Source organism: Tiliqua scincoides, chromosome 2 (genome assembly GCF_035046505.1).
Source record: "Tiliqua scincoides isolate rTilSci1 chromosome 2, rTilSci1.hap2, whole genome shotgun sequence".
NCBI classification, from domain to species: Eukaryota; Metazoa; Chordata; class Lepidosauria; order Squamata; family Scincidae; genus Tiliqua; species Tiliqua scincoides.
The window spans coordinates 184,122,678-184,147,405 of record NC_089822.1 but is presented as its reverse complement, the minus strand read 5'-3'; the positions used below and the strand labels follow the sequence as shown (position 1 = coordinate 184,147,405).

At 42.2% G+C, this 24,728-nt stretch overlaps 1 protein-coding gene across 1 annotated transcript; it reads right to left on the bottom strand.

The window, feature by feature from the left end:
* Positions 1 to 2,862: 2,862 nt before the first annotated feature.
* On the bottom strand, positions 2,863 to 21,783 carry SHROOM1 (shroom family member 1). Its single transcript, XM_066612921.1, has 7 exons — positions 19,138 to 21,783; positions 14,746 to 14,816; positions 9,539 to 10,216; positions 8,012 to 8,599; positions 6,805 to 6,946; positions 4,138 to 4,410; positions 2,863 to 3,117 (listed from the first exon to the last, which is right to left on the bottom strand). The coding sequence occupies exons 1-7, from the start codon at positions 21,781 to 21,783 to the stop codon at positions 2,863 to 2,865; spliced, it is 4,653 nt and encodes a 1,550-aa protein (XP_066469018.1).
* Between the last annotated feature and the right edge of the window lie 2,945 nt (positions 21,784 to 24,728).

Sequence of the window (24,728 nt, the reverse complement as noted above, 5' to 3'; positions counted from 1 at the left end):
AACATTTTCACCTCAGCATTCTTGTCTTTAGTTGGACGAAGGCACTAAATCTGCCAATGTGAAAATGATGGGTTTTAAAAAATGAGTATTGTATGTGGCAAAACAATTATCATTGTGCCATATGATAATTGGAATGAAATTTCATATATAGTCTATATGGGTTTTGATTCTTATTTTAAAGCCTCCCTATGTGGGGGGGGATGATTCTGAGTGGTGGTAGCAGCCCCAAGAGATGCTGTGATATGAGATAGCCATGTCCCACATAGATGGTCCTGATCACATGGAGAGTCTCCCTCTCTGCCAGTCAGTCTCCATAACTTGCAGTACAGGCATGGACGGAGTCCAAATGATAGGGGGGCAATTCCATGGCAAGAGGTATTCTTTGTCTGTGCCTTAGACACATGAAGCATAATTCTCCCTCCTTTCCTATATAGCTAAAATGGTTGATTGCTGTCCTTGAAATATATTCAAGTATCTTAAATATTTAATTCCTGGGGAGATTGACTTCAGAGTAGTGAAGATTAGATGGCCAGGTTCCATGAGGCTCAAATCTCAAGATTTATAGAATGGAGCTTGGGAGCTGAAAGTGCTATGTAGGTCAGAAAAACAGACCCTAGTGGAGATGGCCCTTGATGGTACAGGAGGCAGTGCTTGGCCATGCCTGATGGCTCAAGGGGCAGAGCCTGGCTGTGGGTTGTTCAGGATGGAGCCTGACTGACATGGGAATAGAGCTATTAGCACCTGCAATGGCAACCAGGCATGGCAATGTGCACAACACAGCACTCATGTCAGATGTCAGACCCCTGCTAATTGGGCAAGAGGCACTTTTTCAAGTGGGTGCTCCTCTTTTTAGCAGGGGGAGAGTAACTGGCCCACCTCACACCAGCAGTGTCTTTTCTAGTGGCTGTCTGCTGGTGTTCTTTTTGCATCTTTTTAGATTGTGAGCCCTTTTGGGACAGGGAGCCATTAGTTGTTTGATTTTTCTCTGTAAACCGCTTTGTGAACTTTTTAGTTGAAAAGCGGTATATAAATACTGTTAATATAATATATATATGTTCAGGAAAACTATAATCTGAAAACCAAGTGCTGCTTGTTTAATATCAACCTTTGTTGAAAATTTATTAGCATTTTCTGTATGGAGGTGAGATTGGAGTTCATGAAACACCCACATTGTCAAACTACTTCAGCAAACTTTGCAACGAAGAGGTACGAAGTTCAGTCCCTGCCACCTCCAGTTAAAGAAGCTCCCACTAAAAGGAAAGACCTCTACCCAAGACACAGGACCTCAGCTGGTCAGAGCAGAGAGTACTATCCTAGATGGACAGAAGACAAGGAGGCAATTTCATGTTTGTTAAGAAGTGGCACGTAAAAGTTAGAAATATAATTTTCAGCCCAGTTCTAACTTGACCTGAAACAGGGAGGCCGGCAGGCACTGCAGCCCGAGGCAAGGGAAATCGCTTCCCCTTACCGTGGGCAAAGTCACAGCAGCCCCAATGGGGTTACTTGGACCTGTGCCACCTCAAGAGGTGGTGCAAATCCATGCAGTCTGGAGCTGCACCAGGCTGCCCGGGAACGGGGTCAGGATCCAGCACAAAAGCTGGATCCTGGCCTCACCCCCTGCTCTCCTGCTGCCTGCCAACGGACCTGCCTTCCCCCTGCTCCAATATGCCTCCTCCCGGCTCCCCCAAACACCTGTGCAATCCAACCAGCATGAATTTACCCAGTTCCATCACCACAGAGGCTGGATCTGGTCTCTTTGGGCCGGTGCACCTCCATGCTGACTCCAGAGTAGGTGCAAACATACTTTACAGCATGTTTGCGACACTCAGGATTGTGCCCTCTATCAATAAAGGGAATGCTATCAAACAATCTCTTCCTTTTAAATCTGTTCTTCAGGCTGTTTGTACTCATATTCATGAATATTTGTATTCATAATATAGAAAAATCACTTACAGTTGGAATCATTTCGACCATAATCCAGGATGTTTTATGCTTTTCATTAATCCATTTTTGCCCAGTCCATGGGTGTACACATTTGATCCCTGTTGCACATAAGCAATGCTGGGCAGAAATGGCTTAAAAGGAGTGAAGGTGAAAGAGCTAGGTAAGAGCTAGGTGAAAGGTTTTTAAAAGCAAAGCCTGAAAATAGCTTTTTAGGAAAAAGTTGCACAGGATTTTAAAAAACACAAAGTAAGAGCAGAGTTTGTTTTATGGACCAGAGAAGGGGGAAGGAAAGAAGCATTTTTCTAACTCCCTGGCATTATCTGATGTACACAGTGAATAAAGCAATCTGCAGAAATAGCCTTGGCATGTGGATTACCCCATGCTGGGTTTTATGCAATAGCTCACAGCACTGCAAGATGCTGCTTTCTTAGAAAAGAGCAACATCTACAGTTGAACTGGAAGAGGCATCTGCAAAATGGCCTATAGTGTTGTGCCACAGAGTTGGTATCCTGTGTCTTAATTCACATTTAGATGTTCAGGTCTTTCATTTAAATATTCCTTATACCCACAAAGAGGTAAATACGTATTTGCATAAATTTTCTTTTTTTATTGGGATGTTATCAGTCTGGAAACAGAAAGGCAGTCGGCAGGAAAGAAAAACATCAATTCATTACCGAAAGACACATTGCACCAGTCATTTCCAGATAGGATCTGCTACCAACCATTATGGTTTTGTCATCCCCCCCCCCCCCAAACAAATGAGTGCCTAGGCCAATTAAGCCCTTGTCAATACTGTGGCCTACGGCATGTCATAAAGTGCAGCCTTGTTTGCATTGCAGCAGTGGTTCTGTGAATGTGGAGGGAATTTTAGCACAAAGGTTTCATTCATGAAAGCAAGTAGACTACTGATGTGGTTTGCTAAGGAGGAATACTATTCTCCAGCCTCTCCAGTTGCTCTTCAAGAAACTTAATCTGTTCTTCAAGATACTTCTGTTCAATCAATAAAGATATCTTTGCCTGTACAAAGTGTCTGAAGTCTTGGAGCTGACTCTCGGTGATGTATTTGGAAAGAATGCCGGACACCACCCTTTCTCTGCGATCCAGGTTTTCCTTCAGATCTTTTGCATCCTCCTGCTGCCTGGACAAGAGCCTGTGCCGCTCATTTAGTGATTGCTGAGGACAAATAACCAAAACAACTCGGAAATTAGCAAAGATTATGACCATTCTATCGCCTTTTTCCTTCTGGCATGTTCCTCAGCTACTTTGTAATAATTTTCACTATTAAAATAAAAACTTTGAAGGATGGCTCTCTCTGGTCCCAATACTTTTATTCATGCTTAATACTTACACTGTATCTTATAAAACAGGGGTGCCCAAACCCCAGCCCAGGGGCCACTTGCAGCCCTTGGGGGCTCCCAATCAGGCCCTTGGGGAGCCCCTAGTCTCCAATGAGACTCTGGCCCTCCAGAGACTTGCTGGAGCCTGTGCTGGCCCAACACAACTGCTCTCAGCGACTGTTCAACCTCTCACCTGAGCTGTAGGACAAGGGCTCCCTCCACTACTTGCTGTTTCATGTCTGTGCTGCAGCAGTGGCAGTGAAGGAAAGGCTGGCCTTGCTTTTATAGGTCTTGAGTTACTGCAAGACCTTCATTCATTCATATAAGTTCAATCTCTAATATATTCATTTATGTAAACTTATTCAAATTTTAAATTTTAAATTAATTCTTTTTTCCTCACCCCCAACACAGTGTCAGAGAGATGATGTGGCCCTCCTGCCAAAATGTTTTGACACCCCTGTTATAAAAAATGGAAAAGATGGTTATCTTGCCCTTGGTGAGTCATGGATCTACCATGAATCTGGTTTTGATCATGACCAACTGATTTCATCCAGAAGAAATCTCCCTATTTTTGCCCAGGGCAGTTTATTATTTTAACGCACCAGGCGCTAACAATGGTGTTCTTTATTAATCCAGGAAGAAGCAGAAAGGTAAAATGTGCAAATAAAAGCGCAGCTCTAATATGAACTAAACTGCAGAATGAGCCCCATCACAATATGCCATGTCATGTGCTTCAGATTTAGAGATCTATTGTTTACAAAGGTATAGACAACCTGAAAAGTCATATTGCAACTTCTCTGGAAAGACCAACCAGGTAAAATGAAAAATCTACCCTACTCCTACCCTTGAAACTCACCTTCTCCTCAGCATCTGTGTTTTCATCGGTTTTTTCCATGGCATTCTGGACCCGAGCAAGGCGGCTGGACAGGCAGAGCAGCAAGTTCACTACCTTCTCCAGATCCCCAATGAACATCATATAGCGTTCATACTCATTGGGTTTACACAGTTCTTGCACCATGGACTCCAGCTCCTTGCCATGCACAGCATGCTCTGTGACCTCAGACTGGATAAGCTCCCTTTCATCCCACAGTGTCTGCAGTTTCAAATTGATGCTGGAAATAAGTTCTTTCTGCAAGAAGAGAAACAGTTAAGAAACTGAACTTTGATGCACAGATTTTGTTGCACAGATTTTAGTACTGTGGCCTTGAAAGAAGCTCTGAAGGCAGGCTTAGGAGGAGGACTGAGAGTATCTGCTAAAATGCCACCCTCTCTGACAAGGCGAGCTAAGGGTTTATGTCTGTATTTTTACTGACTTTAAACTCCACTGAGTTTGTGGGGAAGTAACATAGAATCATAAGAGTTTGCAGATACCAACAAGGTCATTTATTCCAACCCCCTGCCTGTAGCAGGAAATCCTCCTAGAGCATCTCCAGCAGGTACCTGTGGAGCCTCTGCTTGAAGATCTACAGTGAGGCAGAATCCACCACCTTCCTTGGCAATCTGTTCCACTGCCTTGTCAAGAATTTCTTCTTGATGTCCAACCAGAATCTCCTCTCTTGTACCCATTTGGTCTAGTTTTACTCTCAGAGGCAGCTGAGAATAAACTGGTTCCTTCTTCCATACAATAGCCCTTCAGCTATTTGAAGAATGCTATTATATCCCCTCTCAACCTTCTCTCCTCCAGGCTAACCAAGTTCCCTCAGTTTTTCCTCACAGGGCTTGTTCTCCAGTCCTCTGATAATCCTCATTGCTTTTTTTTTAACCCGCTCCAGTTTGATTGCATCGTTCTGAAACCAAGGTGCCCAGAATTGGACACAGTACTCCAGATTTGGTCCAAGTCTTTTCTGCATCTAATCGACTAGCAAGAACTAATTCTCTGTGACTGCCACTGACAAGCTGTTCTGCAGGGCCACTTGAACACCCCAAAAGAAATCAAATGCCACTGGGATATTCTGCTTTTTGAGCTCCCTTTCAATAAAGTTTGAACTCATGTTATCTGGGAAGGCTCTTTCATAAGTGTGGGTGCAAAACTGACACTCCTTCCAGATACAAAATTCATATTAAAATATGATCTATTATAGAGAAGAAGCAGACACAGATAGCATAAAAATAGCAAAATACAAGATAATTTAGGTCTGTGTCTTTCTTCATTGCTGACTTAGGACCCAATCCTATCCAACTTTTCAGCACTGGTGCAGTCACAATGCAGCCTCAAGGTAAGGGAACAAATATTCCCTTATCTTGAGAAGGCCTCTGTGATTGCCTCCCCACTACAGGATGCCCGATTGGCACGGCTGCACCAGCACTGGAAAATTGGATTGGATTGGGCCCTTAGATGGTATTACTACATGTGGCTCAAGTCTTACATACATACAACATACATGCAATAGTTCTGTGTTTCAGGTCAATTTCCCTAAGTGTCTGAAGTGGTTCTGCTTTACCACATCTATTTTAGAAACTGGAACAGATCCACCATATGTCCTCAAGCAAGTTAGAACTGGACAACACACTGAAGGAAGTGGAAGAACACAAACAACTGCTCCCCACTTCTTTTTAATTTACACCTTCATAACAAAATCAGACCTTCCTGCCTCCAAGTTCTTGGCCTAGTTTGTTTATAACTTATTTCCTGTCTGCATGTGACAAAGAATGTCTCGGGTTTTGCAAACTCCAAAAAATGGAGTTTGGGCCTTCTAGAATGGAAGCCAGTAATGTCAAGCCGGTCAAACTTTTACCATCATGGCCAATACAAGTCAGGAAGCAGGGCTTTTAAACAGTGACTGTGTGGAAAAGTAGTGTACATCATGGAGAAAACTAGGGGTGATAGAATGAAATTAGCTGATCTGACATACGGCCAAATTTCAATAGACTAGCAAGCCTGCTATGTGCTATGGAGTTTTTAAAGAAACCGAATTTCTGCCAATGGAGCTGTTGTCTAATCTTCTGCACAGCTATAGTTTCAGCCTCTGTATTGTGAAAGCTATTATAGGAGAGCACTGCTGCCAATTCTCTCCTTTTATTCAGAGTATCATTTACGCTCTAAGATGCCAGTCCCATTCAACCAGGGTTCATATCTGGTCACAGTCATGAATATGAAGAAACCGATGAAAGGAAATGCATTTATACAAAACAGAGCCAATGCTTTTGCAAATATATCATGAATGAGAAAAAACCCAAACCAAAAATAGAGCAGCATTTCCATTAAGGAAAGCAAGCTAATTACAATCGTATCAGAATCTTGTTGGTCAGGAATCTGGGCCATAAATTCTCAGAGCATATTCTTAAATGCAGACTGTGATTGAATACGACAAAAATGCTTCTTGATCTCACAGTAATTGCTATTCTATGTGAGTCATCTCATTTACCCACTTGATACTGCTGAAGGTATCCACTTTTAAGCACCACAGAATTTGGTAGAAGACAGTAAGCACTTGTTTAATTCTCCCATTGACATCAATGGGACTTAGATGTGCATAGCTTGGGCAGGATCATGTCCATACACTTTTTCCATCCATCTACCTACTTTTTTGGATGTGATGCTGTCAGGATCATCAAGATTTTTTCTCAGGACTCGATTTATGTGAAACATGGCATCTTCTGCTCTTTGTCCAAGATAAATATTAGTTTCCTGAGATGGGTCTGTTGCACCATCCCTGCTTCTTTGGCTGTGAAAGTAGAAAACCATCACATGACAAACACTTTTCACAAGGGTAAAGAAGTCATTCATAATCATGCAAGGAAGAGATTTACAGTCTTTTAACAGCCACATTTTCTTTCGGAGGGCTCATGTTTCTAAATTCCTAAAAATATATTGTGCAACCTTCCTCCTACCTAAATATTTCATCATACCTATTAGGAATAGCATGGAGTATTGATGTTCAAAACATCTCCTGTTCAATATATGTACTAGCATGGCTGCTAGGTAATAATCCTGTATTAAGCTGATGGTTTGTGAACAGTCAGGGATAATCAGTGGATTTTTCCTCAATAGGAGCTTGTAGTTAGGAGACTTCCTGAATTTTTCTGCAGTTTTGGGGTCTGACACTAATGCTTAGTAAGGGTTTGTGCAAAAGAAAGAAAAGAAAGCAATCAACGATGTTAATGGTGGAATCATAGACAGAAAGCATCAGAGATTTTTCCTGTTTAGCTGAAGTTGCTTTCTGAGAATTTGATGCAAGATCAAATTTTTTTTGGCCTACTGTAGGAGCCTCTTTACATTCACTATTTGCTTTCCTCGTACATTTGTATATATTTTAAAAGACGATATTACATAGATACCATAAGTCTCCAGCACTCTCTAAATCCTATCGTGCTACCTTTGGACTCCTTGGACTCCTCACTATTATTATTATTAATTATTATTAACAACAGTATTTATATACCGCTTTTCAACTAAAAAGTTCACAAAGCAGTTTACAGAGAAAAATCAAACAACTAATGGCTCCCTGTCCCAAAAGGGCTCACAATCTAAAAAGGGGGAAGTGCATAGCAGGAATCTTACTTTGTTTCGGTGGAGCTTATGCATCAGTAGAGTTTGTACTAATTGGCAATACATTTGCAGAAATATAATCAGGGTCTTCATGGCTGCCTCTGCTACTGCTTACAAATTATATCACTAGCATTTTTTGGATGTGCAGATATTCCATGTAGCTGATGATACTAGGTCATGCAACCAACATACGCCCTTACCCAAAGCATGCTACCAGCGTTTCCATTGAGCATAAACTTACTCGTTTTTTGAAATTCTTCCCTTCTTTCTGCAGGATTTGTTCAACATTGAAATGCTGGCAGGAAAGAGGCCTTCCATGAGATCTAAAGCAGTCTTCCTAATTGGGTGGGGCATGAGGATGTCAACCAGAGACTTATCTTTGGCAACAATCTCAGCAGCAAGATCTTCACACCTCTGGTCCTCTGGAGATTTGGACTGGGCTATAGACAATGTTGTGTCCTGCACTGGAAATCTGTTATCATGTTCATTCTGCAGAGTGGTTGCATTTACCAATGGCTCACTGTTACTGTTACCTCCTTGGTTGCCTCTTTGAGATGTGAAACAGTATGTCCAGTTATCCAAGGAATTTATAGTATCATTTGCCTCTAACTGCTGCTGCTGAGTTCTCTTTGATGCATTGGACGTTCGGGATTGTTCACTTATCTCTTTTTTCAGTTGAAAATCTTTGCTGCTTCTTTCTTCAGAGAAAAAAATTGGCAATTCAGGAACCATCTTTAGACAATGTGAATGTGCAGAAGAATTCTTTTCTTCTCCACTCTCTCCATGCCTGTTTCTAAGATTACAATCTTCTATCTCAAGAAAATGAATGCTAAAAGAAATAAAAAATTGTATGAACATATGTATGCCTGTCAACTACAGAAATGCAACAGATAAAAACTTCTTAACACTCTGGGGTTTTTATGCTATTTAGAGGGAAGGTTGAGTCTCAGTTCAGCCCAAACAAAAACATGTTGGATTTAAAATTTAAAATTGATTTTATCCCAAATCACACTGAACAGGCATAAATATAAGAAATTGAACTAGTCACTGGGTAGGGCTCAAAATCTTATGGTGCTTTTTCTTTTTTTGGAGGGGGACTTGAGGTCTTTCCAGGGAGGCTACAGAGAGAATTCACTTGGTGAAATAGGGTTGACTTCCCTATCTCATCTCCCCTTCTCTAATTATTTGTTTAATTATTTCTAATGATACATTTTAATTTATTCAATTATTTATAGTCCATAAATATAGTCCAGAATATGGCACAATTTCAGTGCTTGCCATGTGCAATTTCAGTGCTTGCTGCATTCTCAGGAAAGCACTTCCTGCTTGATGATGTCACTTCCGGCTATGAAATCACTTCCAGTTTAATGACATAACTTTCAGTGAGTCCCAGACAGATTGTCATTCTAAAAAGTGGGTCCCAGTGCTAAAACTTTGGGAACCATTGCCCTAAGGCGTTTAAGACCAATCTGTCTTCCTCTACAATTAAGGTACAATTGAGTGAGACACACATGAATACATTATCAACAGAATTCTGTGTCACTTCTGCCAAAATTAAAATATGCACTGTTTCAGACAAAAACTTTGTCTTTGTGACAATAAACGGACTATATTGACAGCAATTTTCAGAGCTTTCTCAAAGCCACAGAATGGTCCTCCAGTGAAATGTACTGTACTTGTATACTTATGACATGTCTGAATTCACATGCCAGCAGGTGTGCACAGAATAAAATAAATCCTTTGTCCCAAACAGGAAAACAATGGTCACCTGGTATTATGTTCTTCCTTGATTTGCTCTTTTTCTGTGGAAGCCTGTAAAGTGGATCCAGTCAAGGCCAGTTCTGGTGTTATTCTGTCTGGAGTTGAACTCTTATTTTGCCTATATATAGAGGGAAGATGTGAGGCCATTTCTGAGCCACTGGTGAAAGAGTCCTTAAAAACATCATTGTCTGTCTCAGGAGAAGAGGCTGGTGAAGAATGAAATAGTTCCAGGGGCACATTTGGGTATTTGCCCATGGAAAGAGGGGGTGCACAGCATGGGAGTGGATTATCGACACTGAAGAGAGTGCTGCTGAGTTTTTGTGTGCTATGAGGTTGACTGAGTGCCTGGACTGTCAAATGTAACTCCCTTGGCTCTGCAATCCCTTCAGGGTGTGATTGTGTGGACAGATGTCCCAACTCAGATTCACAGTTCTGCAGAATGTTGCAATGCTTTCGCCCTTGGCTGTTTTTGCCAGTCTCCAGCCCCGAGCAAATATGCCAACTTTTCAGATGATGAAGTTGATCTGTACTTTGACTCAATGGTGATAGTCTGATGATTTCAGAAGTTCCAGTTTCATCCATAGATGTTCCCCTTCTTCCAGCTGTGTGACTGCTTTGCTTGGCAGGGCCAAGAGAGTCTTTTTGGTCAGATGGGCCGACTTCCATATTTTCCTTTGATGCAGAGCTAAAATTGGTTACAAATCATATATCATAAGAACATAAGAACAGCCCCACTGGATCAGCCCCACTGAATATCAACTTAGAAAGTCTCCAACAACTGTATTCATTTTTACAAAGCGAAGCTATAGTTAAAAAACCCTTTTTTTTAAGAGCACCAAAATTTGTTGGAATTGTATCCTAACTCAAAACAGACCCATCCATTCTATGCTTTCCCAGCTCCTCTTCCTTTTATCAGGAAAAGCAGCTGCAGATTACTTCAAATTAAGAGGAACCCTGGGGAAGGGGCTGTTTAATCCTTTCCTTCTCAGACATTTTTCCCCACTCAGAATCACTCCCCCCCCATGCTTTCCTATCCATAGAGGTGAATTTTCTGTATTTTTCCCTCACCTGCACCAATAACGGGAATGACCTGTATTTTTATAGGTAAAGGGTGATGTTTAACAGGTGATGAAAACAGGTGATGAAGACAAGGTTAAACAACTCCACCTGTCTTCTGCTCAACTTGAAGCCACTTGTAAATGCTTTAACAGATAAAAGAAAGCCATAGTGGAGGGGGAAAAGGGACCATGGAACTCAGTGCAACACAACACATAGTTCTGACCTCAGTTGGAAGCATGACTTAAAATCAGCTAAGGTGCTCAACTATATTGATGGAGTTCTCAAGGTTCTTTTATACTGCAAGGAAAGGATGTAGTAGTCCTGTCATATAGCAGAGAAGTAACTAACCCTTTCCACATAGCAGAGAAGGGCTCTAAAGAAGTTAAAAATAAAATCCAACTTTTAAAAATCTACATAGTGGAAGTGCTGTACTGCCTTTCACAGGCATCATACAATAGGTGCACGTGGCATGCATATAATCACATCCTAGGTATCACTTACAACTGCAAAGAACTTGTATGGGAGTAGGGCGGGAACTGACCGACAGAGAATCAGATTCTGGCAGCTACAAAATACAGTACACAAAATACAGTCTGTGAATTGGGGAAAATCCAATATGACTATAAAGGCACAAACCTAGCTAGGTCTACTCAGAAGTAAGTCCTATTGTGTTCAATGGGACGTACTCCCAGGAAAGTGAGGTTAGGATTGCAGCCTAAGAAAAACATTACCTTGAGAAAAAACATATGGACTCTTGCTCATGGCTGCAAATGAGTAACAAATCACATTTAGTGTGTGAAAAAACAATGTCCTAGAAACACCTTAATGGTTAATTACCCAGATGTAACAGCTTTTGTAGAAACACACCTACAGTGGTGTTAATTAACACATGTTAATTAATTCTGTATAAGACTTTCCATGTGATCACTTAGAGCCCAATCCTGGGCTCGACGCAACGACTTGTCGCCGGCGTGCACTGTTGCAAATGTGCTGTAAGGCATGCTTGCAAGGCCTAACGCCGGGCAAGTGCCTGTGCAAGCCCAGCGTTGACTGGCGCTGGGCTAATGCTGGGCAGGTGCCCAGTCTACGCCGCTTAGCAGTCGTACGGACTGGTGAGTCACGGTAACGTAAGCGGGGGCGGGGGGAGGCGGGAAGGAGGTGTTCCGGGGAGGTGGGCAGAGGGCATGGAAAAGGTGTGGCCGTGAGGTGGGGGCGGGGAGAGGGCAGGTGGGAGGCGTGCTGGAGGGAGGGAGTGGGTAGGGAGGGAAGCAGGACTTCCCTCCTGAGCATTTGTGTAGGGCTCCACGCCCAACACAAACGCTCTTACTTCACCACCGACTTTTTGGTAAGAATGCAATAAGTCCCCTTCTCCCGAGGTGCCACCTGCAGCTGCCACTGATGTGCAGGATGTGGCAGTAGCCGTTTTTGGTGCGTTACCACCACGTGCCACAGGAGCTCAGGATTGGGTTGTTAGCTATTCTCACTTAAGAGGATTTATTGCTGCTCCCCCTGGGCAATATATCCTTCTGCTAATTAACATCAGCTTTTTTTCTGCAGGCAAAAATACTACCACATGTTCACTGGGTATTTTATAATACCTCCATCATCAGGTACCAAAGACACACTTGGGGCAAGAATACAGTCTGCTCCCTGCTTTTAAAGCAGTTAACAGTATAAACACAATAAATCTGCAGAAGTTTTATGGGCTGGGTTGAGAACCTAGTATTGCAATGCAGTGGAATGCAGTAAGGGTACCACATTTCATTCTGGAAAGTAATTGAAGAGTACAGGAAATGGAGATAGCAGGCAAAGGTTGATGTATAGTATGGTCAGGCCTGTGGCTCCCTCTGCCAATGAAGAGAAAAAAATGTAGTATCCCGATTCAATAAATCTGTTCCAGGAGTAAGAAAATCTTACCTCCAACGTACAGTATTTTCCATTTCTTCTGCAAATAGCTTTTGCTGGGACTAGACTTTTATACTGGCTCAGTGCCCCAAATTTTCCCCTTCTATGTTAAAGCTCTGTGTTAAACATATATCAGAGTAAATGCTGATCAAGCATCTTATAACAGACTCTGAGGAATCTCATTTTTCTTTTCTTTTTGCTTTTATGAGCCGCTCTTCTTGCCTTTCAAATGCTGTTTCTATAGGAGAGCAGATGGTGGAGCTCTGATCTCACATTATGGGCAAGAGAACAGCTGCTGCACTGGAATGTGGAGTTCTGCTTGCAGCCATTTCATGTGTTTGCACACATTTCTGGGTCAAGATGTGTCAGAACAACAATGCGTTCTTCAATAAGAAAAAAAAATTGCAAAGGAAGTTGGTAATACTAAATATTGACTGCTAGACTGAAGACTATAGGAATCCTATGCATTGCCATCCAAATTCTAGTGGTTGATTACTTGAATTTCAGAAGCACCCAAGAGATTCAGAGTTTTAAATGGTCTCAGACAGCACTGTCTTTACTACTAAGTGGTCTTCAGCGGCTACCACTTAAGAGGAATCCCTGACATTTCATTCTGGTTTAAATGTCAGGATCGATATAAAGCTAGCTAGAAAATGGCCTTACAACACACCTCTGTGGCTTTTTAAGATAGTCTGGTGTGGTGTGAGTGTTTATTACTCAGTAGTAGGAGTTGCATGTTATACATGTGACATCAGAACAAGGTGGTACAATGGACTGTACGAGTTCAGGCTGCAGGTGAAGAACAGTGATGCCCCATGTCAAGCAAAAATCAAAAATATCTACAAGTAAAAAAGAAACAACCCTATCACAATGAGAAAGGAGTTAGCTCAGGAGAAAGGATTTAGATCCTTGCTGCACTAGTTTTCTACTTTAACACAGAAAAGCATTTTAAAATGTGATTCCATCACCTGCAACCTGGTGGGTCAATTTATTACACCACCTAACTCGGCTGTGTGTGTATAGATCAGGGTCACAGATTACTCAAACCCTGCAGTGAGGAGTCTGGAAAACCAAATTCTAGGAGGAATTGTTAAAAGAGCTTGGTATGTTTAGCCTGGAAAAAAAGAAGCAGTCGGGAAGATATGATAACTTTCTTCAAGTACCTGAAATGCTGTTGCACAGAATATAGAGAGGACTTTGTGACTCCTGAATGCAGGTCTAGAACTAGGGATTACAGGGATTGGGGTAGATATGAAGAAGAATTTCCACACTGTAAGAGGTGGCCAGCAGAGGAACAGTCTGCCTCAAGCAGACTGAGGTGGGGTCTTCCTCATTGGAGGTTTTCAAACAGAGGCTGGAAAGCCATTTCTAAGGGATGTTTAGTTGCTTGCACTGAGCAAAGGAGTTAGACGAGATGACCTCCAAGATACCATTCTAATATTCTATGAATGAAGCAGTTAGCAGCGCTAGCAGTTGTCTCTTCTGATGAATGCCCATGGCAGGCTTGGGTCTGGCTGCTGGAGACCCTGGTTTGAGGTTCCCAGTGCTTTATTTGACTAGCACTCATTGCTCATTCCTGATGAATGGCAAAGCTCCTCCCACATACCCTCACCATTCATTCATTCTCTCCTAAATACATCTCTCTGTAAATATCTCTCAGAGAAACATTGAGGCTAATGTGAACTGAATGGGACAATGCAGAAAAGTTGGCAATGGTGCACATTCATGCCAATTTTATCCATTGCCCAATCAATATACACAGTTTCCAAGTGACCTTATCCTGGAAAATGTGAACTTATCCAAGCAATTTCATGCATTGCTTGGTGAACAGGAAAGTATTATTCAGTTGCACAGAAATCTGATCATTGCAATCATTAGAGAATGGCTGAGAAACCTCCAGTAGATCTACATGAGGATGGCAGTAAGAACTGGTTCAGACATTTAAGATTTTTACCATGAGATACATCCCAGGAATACACTTACACAGCAGAAACATAATGTATGACCTCATCACTCTATGGATACAGTTGTGGTCTCCCAGAAACAATTTCCATTATCACAGTTGCTAAAAAATGTACCACTGTAATAATGGAAATTTCTCCCAAGATGTTGCAGGTGTACCTGTAAAAGGGCCACGTCATTTGGAGGTTCACCACAGGCATGTATGCATTCCAGGAGTGTTCAAGATGTACCAGACAATGGAAATTCTATTATCACATGAATTGGCACTGTAGGTTTTTGCACACTTACCTGAAGTACATGTGATAGTTTTCATGGTCCTGAGTTGAGAATGCAGGGCAGGCTGTAGATTGATAAATATCCTGAAAATAAAGAAAACTTATCATGAGGAACTTTTCCTTACAACTTTGTTGATCTTTATTTCTTTCATACACATTACTGAAAAAACAGCCTTGATAATGTGTGGACAACATCAAGCAAATCTCAGCAGACAAAAGGGGGCATGAATAATATTTCCGGTCTGGGGGGGGGCAGATTTTCACTGCCTGATTAGCTTCTTTCACACTACTAATAGCAACAGAAGAACAAATTATACAAAATAAGCACACTGGTTAATGCGCATAACACTGTGAAACACAAAAATTGTTTTTGTTCCATTTTTCGTGTTTCTTGTACAATTTAGGGGCCCTGATTCCAACAGTAATCTTAGGTTTTTTTGAATCATAAAAACTGTTTTAGTTACCCTACATTTTATGTTGTGGCATTTTAAATTGTGGTTAAACTGTAGATACTATGCTAAAAAGAACAGCACTTTTTAAATCCTTACCCAAAGTTAATAAAGAAACATTGAAATATTCAGATAAACATGAAATTGCACAAATTGTTACACAGTTTAATTTTAGGGCAGAATACTACATATAGCCATACAAACTGTAAGGTTGTGAATTCATATCTTCAGGATTCCCCTGCGCCTGCCAGTCCTAACAGCTGATGAGGTGAATCTTGGCCATGCAATACACAGGTGATCCTGGAAAAAAGCACCTGCCTTCCCTGGGATGCCCTCTACATTTCCAACTGCATGCTATCGTTCCTACCTAAACACAGTGTGGATGTGAGATAAAACATTGATCATTTTCTTTAAAGCAATATAAAGGCCTTCAAGACTTTGTTTCTTAGAACAATAACAGCCCAATCCTGAGCTGCCTGGAGCTGCGGGACCTGGCGGCTCCCTGGCGGGCTCTCGCCGGCTTCAGAGCCTCCCACACTACCGCGGGAGGCTCCTCGGGAGAAGGGGATATTTGTCCCCTTCCCCCGGGTAAGGGAAGCAACTCCGCAATGGGGCTACTCACTTTAGCGGCGACTGTTTGGTCACCGCTAAAGTGAAGGCAATCGTGTAGGGCGCGCAGCCCTCCATGAGCACGGATCCGCCTCCCCCTGCCCCCCGGAACGCCCCCGACCATGCCTCCCCCCTCCCCAGAACGCCTCCCCCATGCCTCCAACCACACCCCCATTCCCCGTTCCGCAGCTCGGCGGTTGCAGGCACTGCCGAGCCATGGAACGCGGGCACCTGCCGGGCGGTGGCTCAGCGCCGACCAGAGCGGAGCCAGCTCTGGTAGGAGCCCCATGGTAAGCCCTGCAAACGTGCCTTATGGCACGGAGGCACGGCGCAGACCACAGGATTGGGCTCTAAATCATCAACACATTTTATGAATGGAAACACATTAGTCTGGTCCCAAGGATATCACCAACACTGTTACTGTGTGATGATAAGTTCTCCACCCCTGAACTGGTAGCCACAGATGTGGAGACTAATAGCAGGAAGCTAAAAGCATCTACAAAGTAAGTTCTATCAGCGTGACAATAGGATCTGGGTATCTTGTCTTGGATGCTCCCTGAGGCATCTGGTGGGCCACTGTGAGATGCAGGAAGCTAACTAGATGGGCCCGTGGCCTGATCCAGCAGGGCTCTTTTTACGTATCTTATTATTTGGAAGTGGAAAACTTGTCATGGCAATGCTGTGGTAACAATAAATGTACTCTAAGAGGCATCATCTCCAGTACATCACAATTATTGGCCCACAGCTGCTGTTGTAATGAGCAATACCAGAACTAAATTGCTGAGACTCCGTCATCAGTCATGCTAGCTAAGAACCTGAACTGCAAAACAACATTTCCCTGGTTTGAATCTTGCCTCTGCCATGAACTCACTAGTTGGCCTTGGGCAAGCTGTTCTCTCTCAACCGTAGCCCCCTAACTGCTATATGGGAATAACACTACTTACCCATCTTACAGGGTTGTTGAAAGGACAACATCAACATAATACATGTGAAGCTCTTTGTACTTTCACAATGCATCATCATCATCAATTTTTTTTGTTCAAGAAGGAGGACCATTAGTAGACAGAAGAACCTCTACTGTCCTCTGCTCTAGGGTGGTAATACACATACAACAACAAAAATAATCTTAAGAGCTCTCTAAAGTTTGGTGCTGGAACCTCTCCATCACGCTAATCGCCAGCATATTCATTTGTTAGATGGCATATATACATATGAAGTCGTATTATACTGAATCAGGCCATTGGCCTATCCAAACTTCTCCAAACCAAACCAATATTATCCACTTCTCTGGCTAACAGGTGCTCTCCAAAGCGGCAGTCTTCTCCAGCCCTGCCTCCTGAGATCCTGAGAACTCATGTGCTTTGCACAAACAAGAGAGCTCTGCACTTCTAGGTGCAAAGTGTCTGCTCTACCACTGAGCCATGGCCTATTCCCTCCTTAGTAGAGTGCAGTAGCCCATATCATTAGTTTATCAGCTTGGTTATCACTAAAATAATAAGCTAATGACTACTTTGCCTTTGTTTTCCTTCTTCAGCTGGATGGGAGATTAAAACTAGTCTTTTATCAGAGAAATAGGTAGTAAGCGCTTCAGTTGAAAACTAAAACAAGCTCTTTCCACTTTTCCTTTTACTTCTGTTTGCCTTCCTTATCCTGTTTCACTCATGTTATCAGCAGACATTGTCCTCCAAATTTTGGCATTGAGAACTGCATATTTCTCCCCTGGTGCTCAGCAATATTTGTGGAGTGATACAAAAAAAAAAAAAGAAATAGTGGAATTTTGTTTTTGTTGTAAATAGTTTCAGGAAAATATTAAATGGACAGAGTTCACCAAAACACATGAACATTCTTTTAGTTCAAAGGCAGTTAGGCTGTAGACACAGGAGAACTAACTATACAGCAAAATAGCATATTGCCATGTCTTGAGCTAGAATCCCTGAGAATGACAGATGAAAATCAAGCAAGATTCACCACCTGTGCCTGTATATAATGTATAGGGGCCTCACCACCAGAGCTGGCCCAAGACTTCCTGGTGCCTGAAATAACATGCCAGGTGGAGGGGCGGGGGGCTAACCGGTTGATGTGCCAGCCTCTGTTCCTCCCACTGCTTGGATTAGAAAATGAAGAAGGGGTGGAATGGAAGAGGAAACATGGAGCATAATGGTAGGCTTGGGCTACTCCATTACTCTCCTCTCCTCCATACTTCCACTTCTGTTCCATTCCCCTTTTACTTTTCCAATCCAGGGAGTAGGAAGGGGAACAGTGGAGGCAAGTGGGCAGACAGACAGCTACGAAACAGAAAAGAAGGTGTTGCAGACTATCTATCGTTAGTCCTTCATTGCAAATTCCTGCCAAGTTCACTTTATTTATTTGGTGACATTAACTTACAGATGTTTTTTGAGGGGTGGGGAGATCACTTATGGAGAGCTAAACATTTGTGTGTCATCAGGCATGATTCAGCCAAAATTACGCCCAAAGTTTTTAATGAGAAAGGAAACGTAAAGAGATGTGCTTAATTCTCTTGTACACTGAAATAATGGCTGAACATGGTCCAGTCAAAATTAAGCACATTAACAGCCCAATCCTAACTAACTTTCTAGTTCCAATGCAACCACAATGTTTCCTTACTTTGAGTAGACCTCCATGACTGTTCCTCCACTGCAGGATGCAGCATGCACTCTATTGCATCAGTGCTGGAACATCAGTTAGGATAGAGCTGTAGGTCTGCAATTCTGCACACAGTTTCTTGGGAGTAAGCCCCACTGAGCACAGTGGGACTTACTTCTAAGTAGATGCATTTATGATTGCACTGTTATGAGCATAAGAAAAGCCCTGCCAGATTAGACCAAAGGACTGTCTAGACCTGTACCCTCGTTCACACAGTGCCAACCAGATACCCCAGGGAAGTCCACAAGCAGAAAATAGGGGCAACAGTCTTTTAAGGCCAGTTGAGATAACTGGAGGTTAACTTTAGCTGGATCATGTCAATTCAGTCTAAACTTTGGTCTTTGACCCAAGAAGGGGCCTACTGAGGGATACAGCTGACCAAATTATGGACCTGAGCATCACTCAAATGATTTGTTTACAGGAATACTAGGGAGACTCTGAGAATAGTTAATGCATAACAATATCATTATTTTCTCTAATTTAGTGTTCTCTTCTAGTCACACAGGATGTGACATTACATTACTTTTTCCATAAAATCAACGGATTTTCACACAGGCAAAAACACACGTTTTACACATGAGTAAAGTTTTAGATTATCAATAAAAGCAACTGTTCAGCAATATATGGAAAGCATCAAAAATCTGGTACACAGCAAGTTAAAATTTCAATATCCATTTGGTTACCTGCAAAGGTAAAGGAGCTGATTTTGATCTCCCTTGGCTTTTGCTGGAGAAAGAAGCTCCTGAATGAAGCAGACTTTTAGCCAAGGCATTCTGGCTGGCCCAATTTTCTTCACTGACAGAAGGCTGCCCTTTTGAATTAGCCATTTCAGATGCTGGGGAACTGGCACCAGGTATACTCGTTGCTGCAGCAGTAGAAGTTAAAGCGGAGGGGAAAGTGAGATGTTCCAAAATTCTCCCTGGAGCAGGAAATTGACAGAAACCATCAGTGTGCTGTAACTTCCTGCTAGTAGCCAGATTGGAAGCAAGATTGTCTTCTGAAATCTTCTTTGTACTTGAAGGCCTTGACTGCAAAGCATTCTTCTGTTGTGTGCTGCTCTGTGCAGTGGCAGGCCGTTGTCCAATCTTTCGTTCCATGTACTCAAGAAGTGCATTGTGCTGTATTTGTTTCAGTTCTGCTTTGGAAAGAGCCCTGTCTTGATTTTCCAGAGCTTTATTTCTGATGATCCTGGTGTCTTCTTCATTAATTTCATCAGACCTAGATCTGGCATTTTGCTTTGTCCACGATATGCCTTGATCTCTCTGATCATCCAGTTGGTTGAGCTTCTCAGGTTCAGAATAGGAGAATTTCTTTTGTTCTTTGGTGGCTCTCTTCCTTCCCCCGATTCGAATGGTTTGTGGTCTTTTGGATTCTTCCTCTTTATTGATTGTTTCCAGTGGTTTGGGGGGAGAAATCAGCTTGGAGTCCTCATTTGTACTAGACAATGACAGTGATCTGAGATGTTGAATGGATGGCCTGGAAAAGGGCTTCTGCTTCAACCGAATGGGCAAGCTCATCTGTAAATCCTTTCTCTTGAAAGAGGTTTCTCTCAAGACTTTTCTTTGAGCAACTTTAAGTTTCTCCCGATAGTCATTCTTGAACTTCTCATCCACCGATGAGGCAGGGCTCCCCAGGATCAACCCTTCATTCTTGTTGGTAGTGTCATTCACACAACTGTTATTGTCCCTTGGTATCTCTATTGGTTCTGCAGAGACTGGGTGATTGCTCCTTGAAGATTTTAGAGCAAAGTCTTCTTGCTCCTGAGTTGCGTTTCTATGACTCATAACACTGGTATTTTTCCCACCAGAAAGGTAGTAAAGCAGGGGAGTTGTCTTCCTGTTTATCTTTATTCTAGCAGAGTCATCCTGGGATTGACCCAGAGCCTTCTTAGAAATTTTTTGCTCTGGAAAATAAATAGGCTTGAGCATTTCCTCTTGTCTGGGGTTCATAAGAAGGTCAGGACTATGATTATTATCATTTTGCTTTGCTTTTCTAAATCCATTGAGCATTTGGGATGCAGAGTTCTCAGGAGGCTTGTAATAAGATATGGTGTTGGCTGCATCATATACTTCACAATGAGGAGTTTCTCCAACATCCAAACCATGGGGTAGTGGCTTCTGCATTCTAGTTTGCTGCTTTAGAAGTGACTGCCAAACTTCTCGGCTGGTTTCTCCTTCAGAGCTGAAGCAAGTATTCCTATCTTCATAGCTATTAATTATCCCTAACACAGCCTCATTAGGAAGAGAGCTGTCAGTGCATTTTAAGCTCAGGCAGCTCTCACATCTGTTTGGATCCAAACATGAATGATCATTGACTTCAAGCAAATGTAGCACCGGATGAAGCTGTTCCTTCGGTTTACCGGGTACTGCCTTGGTGCTTGGCAGTTCTGCCTCTGTGAAGGGCGGTTTGTGTACACTGCAGGCATAAAAACACTGTTTGTTCTCTTGTGTATCATTAACAGCATTGTAGCTGACATGCAATGAAGGAGAGGACTTAGAGTTAATCTCTTCAGGAATTTTATAAGTATGGACTGAATTCTGAGTACACAAAATCTTCTGGGTCTTGGCCAAACCAGATGTTAAAAATTCTTGAAACATTAAGCAAGGTTTGGTGACAATAGGAGAATTACTTTTCTTTGGGGTATATCGATTGGCAGCATACCAAATGTCATGCTCTTCTGCAACTGGACTTTCATTCTTGCATCTAGGGAGCCAATCGTCATCATAACAACTTGCCGGGGAGCCGAAAGGAAGGTCCTTGTAGGTATATTGTTCTCTGTGTACACTGTGAATTCCAGAATGAGTTTGCTCAACGTTTCTGCTAATGTTATAGCAATCAGTTTGAGGTGGTGAAGATGGTTGGTGAGGAAGAGGCGATAGAAGCCTGGCCACTGGTGATTGAGGTTGGTATAGCATCTCATGGGCTGGAGTGCTTCCATATGGTCCACTGTAACTGGCACTGTCCAATTTACTATGCCTGCTCGTTTCCATTATCTTGTTGTCATGCATCTGACTAAAATCAGAATTTATTGCAATGGGATTATAAATCCCTCTTATATATCCTGAGTTCATATAAGGCAACTGCTCTAAAGGCAAAGAGTCACCTTTGTTGTAGCATGATGGGATGGGGCACTCTGGGATATTTGAACCACCTGAGAAAGAACTGTAGGCAGAGTCTGCTTTTCCAGGAATGTGCAAGCATTCGTCTATGCCACTTATGGGCTTTTCCAGTGAAAACCTGTTGGTGTAGTTGGGCAAGTCCACTGGCTCCAAGGGCTCAGCTATTCTTCTGAGGCTCCATTTGGACACTTCATTCCCACAGGAAGACATATTCTGTACTACCAATCAAATAATCAGATCCCCAATGAAAGCAGGAAATAAAAAATTAAGAAGTCTTTGAGATTATAGTTGAGAGCGCACATGTTCCCTGTTAGGTGTTCTCACGTTGAGTTGACAGAGGATCCTGTAAAAGAGAAGAGATGATTGAAACGTACCTGTGAAAGACACTGTGTACAACTTCAGGTCTTTGTGGAAGATCAACAAGGGAGATAGATGGGCTAAATATTAATCAGCACAGCTATGTTTTTATGTAGCTCATAGTAAGATCTCGGAATTCTTTATCTAGATATACCTGTGCAACCTGGTACATAATTACTAATCATATTATATTTTGATGTTAAACTTGGAGTTCATCTTGGGGATCATCTGTCTGGATGAATTTTCTTAAAATGTGCAACAGACTCTGAGGATGGGAAGGGGATTTAAAGAAACAGGAAGAATGAAATAGACAAAAGAAAACCTGGCAGTGATTTGATGAGAAGGCGGGGGGGGGAACCCCAAAGATTTTAAATCATTATAGTAGGGAGGCTAGAAATGAAAATGCTTTATTACATTACAGTTTTTTCTATATTGGTTTTCATAATATCAAATATTATTAGAAATAAACTGCCTTCAGTTGTTGGGAGAACTAGAGCACTAATGTCCATCACAAAATACAGAAACAGAGAGGACACTCCACCAGGGTCCTGGGAGCACTTTCAACCACTGCTGCCTTCTCTTTCCCAGTCCCAAAGGTAAGTACTTGACTTTGGAGGCGGCAGCAGTCTGCTTTGAGCAGGCAGCAAGAAAGCCTGAGTTCATCTAAATCATGATTACAAACATTGTGCAAGATGTCTACTTTTTTTTAGCAATTGTGCACTCCTGATCAAATGCTTACAACATCCTTAGTATCCAATCCTGATGCATTCGAAGGATATCTCCTGGAGTGGCTGCTCAAATTCCAATTTAGTCTGGTGAAAGTTTATTGATAGCTAATCACCATGGGCTTTTCACTTAAAATAGGACATATATATATAAACAATGCAGGTACTGTACAGTACATATCACTATTGGTTAACTCAGAGCAAAAGCAAAAAGGTTAAGGAATCAGAGGACCTACAATGGTTTTCTGTGGTTGTAACCTTAAGACACAATTGTAATGAATTGTGCTCATTTCTCAGCATGCCACAAGCATGATGTCTGAAAACCAAGCACATTTCTATAGCAATCTACAATACATTGGCTAGACATTACAAAGCTGGATTTTTCCTTTGCAGTGGCCAACAACAGGGAAACTTGGCACTTCTGTCAAGGACCATGCATCATCTGGGTGGCTGTGGAACACATTATCCCATTATATGTTTAGCCCCAGGTACAAGAGACTTATAAGTTCTTGCTGAGTAAACCACTTCTCATGCAATTACACAAATCAGCCCAAAACTCAGTTTATAGCACACAAGAAAAGGTCTCTAGTGCCTCATTAAAAATTTAAGTAGATATAGATGTATATCTTGTTTGGCTGCTGAAATGAGAGGTACTCACTCCTTCAGCCATTTAAAAAAATGTGCACTCTGGGAATTTTCCCCTAGACTCACTGTGGAAAGAAGGACCACCAGAATGAAATGCCAGAGATATCATCCATAGCAATGATAAACTGCCTTGTCAGGAGTGAGCCGTTCATCATAATGACAGGCAAATCATTTTGGCCCTCCAAAGCCAGAGACTCCTCTGCAAATGGTCTGGTAGTAATGGAAAAAACAAGCAGCAGCCCAAAAGGACTTTTCTATTACAAACGTTCTGTGGCACTGGTGTGTAAATCTGCCTAGTGTTTTAAAACTAGCCTCCTTTTAAAGGAAGTAGATATGTAGAACTTGGCACTTATACCGCCTTCCATTATTAATAACTTTATCTCCCTCCCATCCGAATAAGCAGAATCTTTTCCAACTATCTCAGGCAATAAGCAGACAAAAAAAATGCAAGCAAAGGTATCTGGTGCTTTGATGCACCTTTGCATTCTAGTGGTCAGGACTCTAGTGGTCACTAGCACTTTAGTGGTCAGAAAACTTTGCTGCATTCTCTATAGATGATCGTATTGAATATGCCACTAAAGACCAATAGCCCAAGATCTGGCTGTTTCTTTCAAATGTGAGCATCAAATGTCCTGGTCACTGCTGTTCCTGGGCACCAATCACCTTTGTCTGCCCTTCCACAAAATATTCCTTCCTTTCTCATATTCTTTTCCCTTAGTCTTCTTTCATTTCTCTCACTGGTGGGAGGGAGCCATTGGAGGAACAGAAGGGAGCCTCCTTCATCTCTGCTTGTCCTTTTTGAAGCTCTCCTATTCTGCTTCCCTTTTTCTGCTGCTTTCCCCCCCTCAGTTGCATATCTCCTTCTCTAGGCTCTTTCTTCTAACCTTTCTTCTCTCAGTCCTTTTAGCCCACCAGGCTCTTTGTGGAAGTTAGTAGCTCACCCAATGATAGCCAGAAACCTTCTGGCTTGGCCAGCTTAACCTGACAGTTCATTCAAACACTGCCAGAGTTTCACCATCACCACAAAATGGGTTACAATACAGACTATGGCACATGTGCACAGATGAAACCAATCTACTGTATGTTTTTCTACATGCATCATAAGCCAATTTGCTGATATACATTTAACAAAGAGTATCAAGAAGCACTGGAGTCAGTTTCCAAAGACTTCAGAACAACTGATTGGTAGCCAAAACCTACTGAATGGTAAAGTGCCTATTAAAGTCATACAGTACTCACAGACTGTATTTTTGCAGAGCTCTGGTATACTAATTAAGCACTAGCAATATTTACAAGCCATATAGCACAGTCCACAGGGATCCTTTAGCTGCTCATAATGCAGCCTGGGGAAGGAAATGCAAAGTTTCATACAACCAGAGAACGTTTTGAAGGACTATTCTTCCCTGCATGCTCACTTTTGCACTACTG